This window comes from Euprymna scolopes, chromosome 6 (genome assembly GCF_053919585.1).
Source record: "Euprymna scolopes isolate OS-2025 chromosome 6, ASM5391958v1, whole genome shotgun sequence".
Lineage (NCBI taxonomy): Eukaryota > Metazoa > Mollusca > Cephalopoda > Sepiida > Sepiolidae > Euprymna > Euprymna scolopes.
The window spans coordinates 169,903,252-169,917,851 of record NC_136487.1 but is presented as its reverse complement, the minus strand read 5'-3'; the positions used below and the strand labels follow the sequence as shown (position 1 = coordinate 169,917,851).

The window sequence follows — 14,600 nt, the reverse complement described above, 5'->3', positions numbered from 1 at the left end:
TCTATATTGCCTGTATATTATATATATATATATATATATATATATATATATATATATACATATATTTATATACATATATATACGAGTATATATACATATATATGTTGTAGCATGTTTATATCGTATTTTATATATATATATATATGTATATAAATATATGAATGTATATAAGGATACAAATATATATATATATATATATATATATATATATACTGCAAAAATATACTTGTAATATATATATATATATATATATATATATATATATATATATATATTGGATATACTTATTGTTTTGTTGAATGATTTATGTATAGATAGATAAGAATAGTAAAATAATAGTGCTCTACGGAGTTGCCTTATACTGTTATTACTGTTTTAATCGTGTTATAGGATATTCAATTCATTACGTATTTTCTGCATTTATATTTTTATTGTTGTTATCAATTATAATCTTGTGTGTGTGTATATATATATGTATATATATGTATATATATAAGTATATTTACACATATATATACGTATATATATATATATATATATATATATATATATACTTCCATTTTCTTTAATAATTCCATTCATATATGAAATACTGGATTTTTGTTTGTAATTCTTTACGTAAGGTGTTTGAATCATTATATATATATATATATATATATATATATATATATATACAGGGTAACCCCAAAACACGGGCCCCAACTCTGATTAGCTCCCGTTCCTTAGTGGTTTGTCCGAATGTAATGTAACGTTGGTCATAACTAGGTTATTGTATTCAAAACCTCACATCAAACACTTGGGTCTTTGGCCTTTTTTTTTCTCCGTTCTCCAGCATATGTTCTAGACGGCCTCCATTTAGCTTTTGATTTTTTGGGGGTACCCTTATATATATATATATATATATATATATATATATATATATATATATATATATATATATATATATGTATATATATATACATATATATACGTACATAAGACAATTTGTTTAATTTTTTATTTGTAGAACAGTTCATATATAACTAGTAATAATTTTACACTACCAGTGTCACTATTCAAAAATAAATCTGTTTCACGCAGGTATGCCTATCTATTTATAAGTAAAATGTATAAACAGTTTTTAGAAAATTAATTGTTAGAAATTATATGTTCTGTGATGCTACAAATGCAGTTTAATGTCCGACATAATTCGAACCACTCACGAAAGTATGTTGATGTCTTTTTTTGTTATCAACACGGTTATTATCTAGTATTCAATTTTTATATTGCGCCAGCATGGGGTAAAATCTGAATGGTTGTGGCAGAGTATTTCCCATTAAAATCTTCGCATCTACTTCTGTATGCGTGCCTCTATATTGTAAGCGAAAACATCATATTTGTCGTTAAATAGTGGTGATGGTTGTTAGTTCTTGTCATTCGCTTAACTTACGTTCGTCGGCAATCTCTGGCTTACTTGTAGTTGTTGGTGGTGGCGGAGCTGCAAGGGTATCGTTGGAATCTGTAAGATAGCAGAACAAATTGTTGCGGTTTACCTGGGCAATTGCAATGGTTTTCTCATAGATATATAGAATATAGATTAATAGCTGCTAAGAGGCTGATCTATAATTTTTAGGAAATCTAATGTTGATTAGGCACACTAGAAACTATAACTTAACATTATCACTAGATGTTGTACATCCCCAACACAAATATATTCATTTGCGACATATATCAGACTTTATTCTGAGCGCAAGTCCTAAAGGGAACTCGATATATAGAGTTTTTATATATCTGGCCTTATGACAATTAGGACATGGGAAACGTTAAAATATTCTATTCCTTAAATGCTCTCTTTCATAGGATATAATATATCATGAATCTTCTCTATGTGTTTATATATGAATATATATATATATATATATATATTTGTATATGAATATATATATATTTGTATAACAATATATATATATATATATGAATATGAATAACAATATATATATATATGAATATATATATATATATATATATATATATATATATATATATATATATATATATATATATATATATACATTACTATAATAATTGAATACCTACAAGCACTAGTGTTTTGTCCTTTCTGGAATCATCAATGCAGGAGGTCACGATTAGCACCAGTTACTATATATACACACACACGCATATATATATATATATATATATATATATATATATATATATATATATATATACATATATATACATATATATATATGTATATATTATTTCATTGCATACGCATTTACGTATAACAAGGAATATGTGTCAATCAACTAGTTATAGAAACCTGGTGATATTATCAGTTGTTTTAAAGAAAAAGTAACTACTCTATTCAAAATGAGTTCACATTAGTGTTGGTTTATTTATTAGGAAATTACGTTATATTAAAAAGTAGAAACATTAAAAAGTTTAAAGAAACGGATTGTAAATTTGTGCGAAATGTAGAGGAAACCAATAAAAGAATAAAAAGAGAAGTAATCAGAAGTTAAAAGCAACAACGTATATATACAATATACGACAACATGTAAGGATTTTAAATATTTAAGGCGAAAAATATAAAATCAAAACCTTAAACAATCCAAAAGACAAGACATAAATAAGAAAAGTACATTAACCTCTGACTGATATACGAAACGTGGCGATGTTAAGTCAATGAGGACGTGCATGTTGAAGACAATAGGATTAGAATCCAAACAACCATGGCCAAAATACTGCAAAAAGTAGGCCTAGCTTTTATACGTCACGTTGGCGAAGAATACCTATCAGAATAAGATTTAAATAAGAGTTTAATGAGTTACAAGTTTTATTTGATTTGTAATACATTTATATACTTCTATTTCTAGCTGGACCGTAGGGAAAACTTAAATTGCTATTTTAATTTAATAGAGTTCTGGTATTACGAATAAAATATAAAGAAAATATGATTTATAATTCGGGATTAAAAATAGAAAGTATTACATAATGAAATAAGTTTCTTTATTATTAATAAATATGCTATATGGAGAACAAATTACAAAACACAATTAGGATTTCAATTAGTCATCAAAATCTCACAGAATACGTGCTTCCCATCGGAGGAAATATTTTAGCAAATTTTTTTTTTTTTACAAATATTTAGATTTAACCAATCCTCTCTCAATACATACGCATTCTTTGAAACTCCGCAGATTAAAGATTTTTTTATAAAGATTTCTGAGTTCCTACTAAAATAATAAATTCATGTAAATTATATATTGCATTTTTAATTGCTTTTTATATCTGCATACTTATACAACTTTTACTTTGGTTTTGTTTCCTTCGAAGAAATAATCTAATACAGTCATTTATTCAACAATAATATGGGACAAAGAGATCAACAAAGTGATTATATAGTATCTCATAAAACACTGTGTACAAGTACACAAACACACAAATGTATATTACTATATATATATATATATATATATATATATATATATATATGTGGGTGTGTGTGTGTACTGTACATATTATGGTCAGGTCACTCCATTTGCTACTGGGACCATGTAACCCAGTCCTGCTTGATTCATGGTTCGGTAACAGGCGACTAAACTGTATGTGAGAACCGTCATACCAGCACCAAACTTGTTTGGTGAGAAGGGTAGCTAGTCTTTCTAAAGTATTAAAAAGAAGCCCTTCCAAAGGGCGAATGAACACGACACGTATACTATATATATATATATATATATATATATATATATATATATATATATATATATATATATATATATATATGTATATTATAAAGATTATATTATAATATATATATATATATATGTATCAGTGTGTATGTGTGTGTGTGTGTGTGTGTGTGAAGTAATACATATACTGACAGCTTTAGAAATTAAAGAGCCTCATGCATGAAGAAGAGAACCGTGAAGAATGGATGAGCGGATGTTGTAATTAGAAGGAAAATGTGAACGTCATATGACGGTTCTCACATACACAGGCCTTTAGGAATGAATCGTTATAAACGGACATTTTAAAGTATATATATATATATATATATATATATATATATATATATATATATACATATATATATATATGCACGAATATATGTCTGTGTGCATGTGTGTACCTTTTGGTTTAATTGTCTGTGTGCGGAAGCCGACCCGTTTTAATGTGTAGTGTTCATTGAAAATCAGGAAATGGTTCCATTTTATTCTACACAGTACTTATGTTAATCAAACCCGTTTTCGTTTATTCAATTCGACAAGATTAATCTTATAAACCTGCATCGAATATCTGCTATGTAATAAGGTTTCATTTCATTTGTTTTACAGAATACTTTAGATTGAAATTATAATAATATATTTCATAATATTTTACTACATATACTCAATGTTTATTTATTGCAATCAGATTATCCTGCATCGTGTATATGCATTGCTTCACGTGTGATACGTGAGCCTAATAATACATTGACAACAACTTCTATTCGATTCACTGCTGTTATCATCGTCCTTCATTGTCAACACCTGCAATTTCGCCAACTGTTCTTGCAAAATATTCAGACAGAAATTACCATAATAAACGTTATAAATCTCTTAAACTTGCTCTTGGAATAGGAATAAAATGGAACGATATTATTATTTTTCCGTAATGAGTAATTTTTGGTTAATTCACTTCTATGTTCAGAAAAATTATTATATATATATATATATATATATATATATATATATATATATATATATATATACTTTCTCATTTTCAAATATTTCAACTGAAAATAATTTTTTAATATTTTTGTTACTACAATGATGGATGTAATTTAAAATATAGAACGTTGTTCGCAAAAACTGTGAACGCAGTTTATTATTAATTTGCGATGAAATGCATGTTTCTTTGTACGAAGTACATATGCATGCATACACACATGCATACACTTGTTTCTATATGTGCGTGTTATAATTACATATAACACTACACATACTAATTAATAATAGATACATGAACACGCACTCTATATAGGTCTTCTGCCAGAATAAAATAAAAACAATGCATCCAATCAAATTACTTAAAGGACTAACATTCAAAACAATAAGAGAATTTTGAAGTAAATTTTCAAACAGTTTGACATAGAAATTAAAACTTAAAATGCGTTACAACAACAACGTCACAATTAGGTAGATTTCACTTCAACGTATCTGATAAAAAGATAATAATAACCGTTTGATGAATATTGCTAATCATCAAACGCATAGCAAGTGGCACTATACCCGCATATTTACTCATACAATACAGGAATTTATATAAATTTATTCTTTGATGCTGCAGAAGTAAGTGAATTGAACTGATCACATTTTAAAAGGTTAAAAACTGCTCAACTTTCGCATTTAGGGAAGTAAATTATAGTTATTTTTCTTTAATCCGGCTAAAAAAAAGAATTAAAGAGGTCGCACATGTTTTCATGACTATCAAGCATATCGTATATATATATATATATATATATATATATATATATATATATATATATATATATATATATATATATACCTACATAGAAAGGTTTGCATATAGCTAATGAAGATTATTAAACATTCACTAGGAAAATAAATCTTATATCATTAATATATTTATAATTGTGATGGAAAATTACATTGCAAAAAATATACAAAAGAAAATGCAATGCTTTTAAGAAAGATATATAAACGATAAAATATTAAGTAACAAATAAAATGTTAGCCTTCAAGTTTCAAATAACAAAATATAATATTAAATGGGGGAAGATAAGATTAACTGTGTCAGGCAACTATTTTACTGGTTGAAATTTGTTGTCTCGGAACATTATATATATATATATATATATATATATATATATATATATATATATATAAGGTAAATATAAGCTTAATTTTTATATTAAGTGTGGAACATTAAAACAAAATTAAAGTTTTTATTGAACAAAATAAAATCATGCAAACAAAAATATAAAACAAAAACATTTATTTTCATAATTATTCATTTAACTGATCATATATATACATATATATATATAAATATATATATAAATTTATATTTATATATGAATATATATATATATATATATATATATATATATATATATATATATATATATATATATATATATATAGGTTAACGTAAACAGAAAAGTAGAAAAACATTACCAAAACAATGAAATGGTAGTCATATATACGTCGCATTTCAATTATTTTATGTAATATGTTGCACACATATAAAAACATAAGTAAGTAACATCTTTTTTCATTAGTCTAAACACACATCGTTTTAATCCTATTTAAGCGTCCCTCATTAAATGTTTGTTTATCTTTTTTTTGTATATGATTAATTAAATTATTTAAACTTCATACCGGACAAAAGTTCGATTAGTGTGTAATATGGTCAATTTAAGTGTTTATATTACGCTAAAATCATATAGATATAGATATAGATAAAAATCAATCATGTAATTCGAATAAAAAGAATGATTTTCTAATTGGCAATTAGCTTTGCATTGAAAGTTATTATATACCATATCATGTTGATATAACCCTTAAGATTTTGTTCCACTAAATAATTACATATTAAGTTCATTTAGTTTTATACATTTTTATCAGCTATGTTTGTAATAATCATAATAATTGATCACTTTTAATCTTATGCAATCTCCAACTTTCCCTAAATGGTTACACTACATTTTTGAGGTTTCTTATTTAGGATTTACTTAAAGCTAAAAATAACAAAAAAACTGCGAGAAGTATATATTTCTGATTTGTCTCTGATATAAAAAAAAATGTTATATAGTTTGTTCATATCTATACATCAATTGTAAGATTTTAAACAATAATTTACGAAAAAGTGACAACCGATAAACCATTACTTTTATGACGGACTTTGTTTTCCTCCTTGCTATTAACAGCATGTTACTTTTATAAGTTTCTTACAGCCGTTTTATATATTTATCCTTAGATAAGACCAGTATTTCATGAGGTGGATTATATATGTGAAATGCATTACAGTAAATATTTAAAATAAAACCTTTTATATGAATACCATTTTATTGCATTTTAGTACAAAACGATTGAAGGCGTATCGTATAATTAAATTCATGTAAACATATATATATATATATATATATATATATATATATATATATATTTATAAATATTTATGTATATAAATGTAAACTTATATACTCATAAACAAAATGGAAAACATAGCATGAACAAAATATACCTAAGAAATGCCCAAAAATTTTATAAAATACAAAATAATAAATAATATATCAAACAAAAGAATAATACAATCGAAACAAAAGAATAATAAAATTGAAACAAAACGAGGAAAATACAGCAATGCAATGTATACATTTAAACATGTTTCTTCACAAAATATGCAACAGATATGCCTAACTGATCACGTGTTGCTTCTAATTCTCCTCATCTTTACCAAAAACTTTTTTACATAAGTTACTGAATTAGTATAAATGGTACACTATACATTTAACATATACATATATAAATATATATATATATATATATATAAGAACATATATGAAAATATAACAAAAGCCTATATTCCAATCATTCTTTTTTCTTTACGAGTATGCTGAAATTCAGACTTCTTTAGCGAAGAGTATTCATGCGATTATTATGTTATTTTCTTAAAACTTATCCGCTATTTTTTTTAATGAGAAAATAAGAAATTTAAAAAGAAAATAAAGAATATGGGCATGGTGAGAAAATCCGATTTTGAAAGAAAATTTGCAATTGTCATATATATATATATATATATATATATATATATATATATATATATATTTATATATATATATATATGTATTTATTTATTTTAAAGATTAATATGTTTTAATTATGTATCAGTTTCAAAATGATAAACAAACCGAAGCAAGTTGAGTATCCGATTATTTCGGAAAAGCATGTTCATTTCATTTTATTTAAATTGGCAATAAACATTGACGATAACTTACACAGTTTAATTTTTAATATACTCTCCTTAGCAGCACAAACAGAGGAGGTGGAAAGTTTAAGAAATTGAAACAAAACTAGCAGTCTGTGTTACAGAATTATTATTTTAAAATAACACTTTTCTTTCTTGCATTCTAAAATAGTGTTCATAAGTAACACATACATTTTTTTAAATTTATCCAGCGTTTAAAATTTAAAAGTAAAAAAATAAACAATTGTGCTTGTTTGGAGACTGTGTTTAAAATACATTCATTGTAAATCATTGCTAAATTTTATTGGCATTTTACATAATATGAATATTCGTTTCCGAAACACTCAATTTTATAACTATGTATTCATTGTTTTTATAGATTATATGAAGGCATTTACTTTTAAGACTTTTGTATTTCTACTTAATAATGCACGGGCAACTATCACACAACTATATATTTATAATGTTTTAATCACCTTCATATTTGTTACACAGCACGTTTTGTTAAGCAAAATTCAGAAGACAATTGTGCATGACATCGAAAAGCAAATAAAAACCTTTTAGTTTGATCATGTTTGGTATTTGGGTAATGTATTCCTAAAAATATGGTTTCTAATACTTAGCTAACAAGCTTGGATATGCTTTATGTTTTTTCAATATTTAAGAACATGCAATATACTCTCCATTATATTTTCACGAATTAAGTTCATGCAATAATATATGTTTTTTTTTTAATTTAACAAATATATACATACTTGTATGTAATATACTTGTATGTAATCTACTTTTATGTAATATACTGAGTTCGTGTAATCTAATAAATTTTAATATACCAATAAGTTTTTAGCCAAAAACAGTTGACTTAAAGAGTAAGCTACAAAATAATCATTTCATAATTGAGCAGGAATATACAATGTACGCAAAACCAAGACTTCAAAAAAGGTGTTGATTGCAACAAAAAGTGTATTTCATTTTACGTTACAATTGTTTTTATTTCTAGTTGATATTTTCAAAAAAAACATATCGTTTGAATGCTGGTTTCTGAAAATTTTCAAACGATAAAATATTCGAAAATTCTAACGTAAAATGAAATAAGTTTTTGTTTCCATCAACACGTTTTTGAAGTCGTAATTTTGCTTACACAGTATATCAATGTTCAATTATGAAATATGATTATTTTGTAGCTTACTCTTTAAGTGCACTATTTTTGGCTGAAAACGTATTGGTATATGAAAATTTACTGGATTATACGAACTCAGTTTATTACATACAAGCCTATATATATATATATATATATATATATATATATATATATATATATATATACAAATATATACAGTATATATACATGTATATATATATCTATATATTCATACATATAATCTTGATATAGAGTAATTAACATAGTAGTTTGGGACAAGTGCTGGTCATGACAACAAAACCTCGTCTGGAGAATTAATTAAGTTGTATTGCACTGAAGAGTCCAGTTCTTAAATGAACAACGAGATATATATTCTGTTTAAAAATAAACATTTATATTTAGGGGATGAACAGGAGTAAACTGGTATTTAAAACTCTATATATCTAAGGCACATACCAAAGAAAGAGGGGGAAGAAGAGAAAATACGAGGGATCAGTGTAAAGGGAAAGAATAAGGGTTAATTACGGCATCATAAGACAGAGGGTGAGGGTGAACGCAAAAGAGATACCTATAAAAGGGGAAAGGGGAGGTGTTAAAACACGTATATTTGTTCTGAAAAGATTTCTGATTAAAAGAGTCGGTATGCGGAGGCATACTCAATGAGTATAAAAATCTAATGCAGTGCATATACATACATAGATATATGCATACATACATATGTATCAAAACAAATACACACGTACATACGCGCACATATATACATCTAGACATGCATGCACCCATACATACATGTGTATTTATATATATATATATATATATATATATATATATATATGCATTTAACAAGATATGAAAAAATCAGTATGCATAATTTTTAACTAATTTTTTTTTTACTAGTGATTATAATATGACAACAAAATTAAAAATTAAATAACAATTATTATATCAAAAAATGTATAAAAGTTGAAAAATACAAAAAAAATAAAATGATAAAAAATATCAACATAACATTAACTGATAAGGTAAATAATTTATAAATGAAGAAATAAAATAAAAAAATAATAAATAATGCAGTAAAAGTGAAAGTTTATAAAAATAAAAAAAAATATCTGGAAAGTAATAAATGTATGTCAAATGCAAAATAAAAAATAAAATAAAATATTTGTAAATATGAAATAAAATAAAATAACAAAATAAGAGTTGAAATATAGAGAAAAATTATTGAATCAAAACAAAATTAAAAGACTATCAAATAGGTAGTAGTAAAAACTGGATGAACTCGTTGGTATGGTAATTAGATATAGCATACACTATAGCTTATAAATAATAAAAAATACAATTACATTTCAATAGCAATAGAATAAAACAATGAGTTATAAGAAATGATAGCACATTAAAGTGATAGTAAAAATTAGATTAAAATAATCGTTGTAATAAATAGATAAAAAACAAAACTTAGTAGAGATTGATTTTTTGTGAAATCATTGAATATCAAGAACAATAAACAAAGTTTGTAGGAATGTAAAAACACCAGGAAAAATTACAACGGATTAAAAGCAGGAGAGTAGAGACAGAAGAACTCATCTTTGATGGTTAAATTTCTAGAAGAAGATCGGTTGGAGGTGTGTGTCTTAGGTAGCAATTTTCATCAGATTATGTAATTATAAGGGAAAATAGGTACCGCCATAGGTAGAAAGTGATATAGGCACGAGCTAAGTATGCAACAAAGGAAACTCTGAGTGTTTACCCTTACAGGAGTGTCCAATGTCTCTTGAGACGAAAATGAAAAACCAAGGATATAAAAATACTTTCATATATATATATATATATATATATATATATATATATATATATATATATATCATATATCACATATCATATATATACATATCATATATCATATATATACATATATCATATATCACATATCATATATATACATATCATATATCATATATATACATATCATATATATATACATCATATATACATATATAGCATATATATATATATATATATGTGGGTGTATATATTTATATATATATCATGTATAGATACATCATATATCGTGTATATATATATATATATATATATATATATATATATATATATATATGTCAGTCTACCCATCTAGCACTCTCTCATTATAAAAACACACATATACACATTCATACATACAAACATACATACATACACACGCATAAAGACACACACACACACACACACACACATATATATATATATATATATATATATATATATATATAATCATGAAGTTTCTGAGTTCATCCAGTTGAATTTTACGTTCGTCACAGTCCGACAGCGTAAGTGCACTCCCTTAAATGGCAAAAGAACACCAAATACTTGGCATTGTTTCAATTATTTTTCTCTTCGAACGAAATCAAAGTGTATATGTCCACAACTCCCGCCGTTTGTATCTTCAGATCTTGACTGGGATGTAAATTGGAAGTACCTACCGACTGTTTATCAACACCGAATGTTATAGGGTACGTTAGGTGTAAGTTATGATTTTATATCTGATTGTAAACAGGTTTCCATAAAAAAATCGCGGATCATATTAACATGTTTATTTAAGAAAGATATTTCGATTATCAAGGATTTTCATGTCTTTCATATGTACATGCTTCTCGGTTAATGGAAGCGTCCTCAAAGGCGCACTATAACACTTTACTGTTACATAACAAACTCGCCGCTTACCTATTAAACTCACGTGCATATATAGTACACTACATATATTATGTTTACTATTTTGAAACATAGTTTTTAAGAAAAAAATCCCATTTTAATTTATAGACTATAGAAGTGAGTTATGTTCTATTTCTTTTGTAATAAAATTTTATGGAAAATTGTTTGTTCATATTTATTCTTTCTATATTTCAATTTGTTTTCTAGCAAATGTCATATTTCGAGTGCATGCACATCTGCATACGTTCATTCTGAGTGATTATATCAAATAATTGTTACTATATTTTTAACAGCTGATTATTAATCCGTGTAATACAGCTTAAAAACGAACAAATTTTTATATAACATTAAATTAGATTATATATTGTCGACAATGTTTGTGTAAATATGGTTTTTGCTTCCATATACATCATATTACCTATTTTATGCTTTTTGAAATGATCCGACATTCTGTCTTTACGATAATAACATACACAACTCTAGTTAAATGAAATACATAATTATTGCTTAATAAGTTTTGTATTTTCAATATCTACTCAAACAGTGCCATAATAATCTAGATGATTTTAAGAATCCCTTTTTTATTTTATTTTACTTTTGTTAGTTTGAAGAGATCAAGGGGTTCCTTCCTGGGGCTAACACTTGATTCTATTACAATTTAAATTTATATCCGAGAGCTCTTTTAAGAATAGACACTGTTCCATTTATGGCTGCTATCTGTATTTCCTTACAGCTTGGTTTTCCAGGGATAGCTTCTAAGTATTTTTGAAGGTTTGACCAGAATGCTGATTTTTGTGTTACTAAGTGGATGATGAGATGAAACTATTGTACATGATGGCACACAATATAGGAATAATCATAAAAATATAAATGTAAAAAAATACTAATCTATCTCCTAGCGTCCACAGCTGCTGCATTTAAATAGTCAATACTCGCCAAAAATATCTTATCAAATGCATGTGTAATTATTGGATGAAGACTATTGTTATAATAGATGTAAATGATGACTTAACTTTGCGGCATTCGATCCGCTGCATGGGATATATTTGAAGTATTTTTGTGTATCTCCTACATGTATGTTATTGTATTTTGTATATGCATATTTCATTGTGATACAATATTCTGGACTTATGAATTTAATTCATGCAGTGAAGAATGAAGACAATTACAGAGCACATCATATGATCATTTGGAGGGTGCAGATAATGTGAACTTTTATGAGAATAACTGAAATGGACTCTCATTATTTTACTGTATATCATTTAAAGCGTGTTTTTCATATTATGGTTTTTATTATTGCATCGAAAGCATGTTTATCGTGGATACTTTTTAATACTAAAAGAGTATAGATATATAAATTTAGCCTATGAAAAAAGATTATTATATCAGTTTTTGGATTATTCATATTGTCCAATCATGGTTATACTCTTAGGTGTGCAACGTTAGCATGGTAAAACTTTTTAAATGGCGTAGTTTTGGAAACGAGTATTATTCGGATCAAACACTACTTCACACGACATTTTGCATAATACACACGTGATGACCAGTTTCGCATGCATAAGATACGTGATGTTGCATTGCATTCACATTGAGCGGACGTTTACAATTCCGTGTGGCATTATCTACAAGGTACAATTCCTATACCAATAACATATTCTATTTTTGCGTGAATCACACCACGTTCTTGATCGTTCTTACACTGTGGCCCCACTCACGATTTCCATGAGGAAGGAAATATATAAAAAAAAACATCCATCAGTAAAAGACTATCATAGCTACAAAACAGCATTGACAAGGCATGAGTGTTTCTGAATGTCAAAAATGTTGCACATTCTATGCAAGTATGAGCAACTCGAATTGCGGTAAAACAAAACTGTTGAACATTCATGAATTTAACTTGGTTGATATATCAGACAGAGATTTACTTGATATTATACATTCAGTAGAATATATCTGCGTATTTGATATTGTGTATTTATTAACCTCATGCTGTATCAAGCGAAATGGGACTCTTGGAAATGCAAAATATATTTCATGTAACAATATACGGCAATTTTCAGGCCGGAAGTTGTATCAATCTACTTCCGACATTTTTAACGTATGTACGTGACTGATCCACATTAAATATGGCGTACCTCATTCATTTTCTATTGAGACAGGTTGATTTGAAAGCATGGCGAGACGCCAACTCACAAAGTCGGTGTCACTCACGTATACAGGAAGTTAAAATAGCGTTCAACTTTATGAGAAATATCTCATATATTTATATGTTTATACTTAAATAGTTAATACAGATATGTCTGTGTGCGTTATGCTCTTCTGTCTCTAATTTATTAGCATTATTTCCTTACATTTAAGAAGTTTGATACGAACATTTTTCTCGTATGTCAACAAATCTTAAACAAAAAATTTGGCAGCGAAGTAAGTTATTGTATATTTTTCTGAATGTGAAATCATCTCTGCGACAATCAGCGGATTTTCTCAGTCACTGAATCCTTTGTCGGATTGTGTGTCACATGCTCATCGTAATCATAATACAAGCGGTGCCTGTTTGTAAATACTCTTTTACATGTCTGCTACATATGTTTTTTGAAGTGAGGATAGAGTAAATATTGTGTTATGCAATTGTTTTTATTTATCATCATTATAATCATCCTCATTTGTTTTATTTTGTGATTATTCCATTTTAATTCAAACCTTCACAAAAAAGCAAATGCCAAAGACATTCCCATAAATTCTACTTTATCATCTTATTCAACATTAAGATGTTGAGTGCATTTACACCTTCTATTGC

At 26.3% G+C, this 14,600-nt stretch overlaps 1 protein-coding gene across 6 annotated transcripts in view; it reads right to left on the bottom strand.

Annotated features, from left to right (window-relative positions):
• Positions 1-14,600, bottom strand: part of LOC145278100 (protein amalgam-like) — a 518,373-nt gene that overhangs the window by 43,831 nt on the left and 459,942 nt on the right. For 4 of the 6 annotated variants that reach the window (XM_080130363.1, XM_080130365.1, XM_080130366.1 and 1 more), the window contains exon 9: positions 1,430-1,498. The exons of the other annotated variants lie outside the window; for them this stretch is intronic. In XM_080130363.1, coding sequence (XP_079986489.1) covers positions 1,430-1,498 — 69 coding nt within the window. The remainder of the gene's footprint in view (positions 1-1,429; positions 1,499-14,600) is intronic. 6 annotated transcript variants of the gene reach the window in all.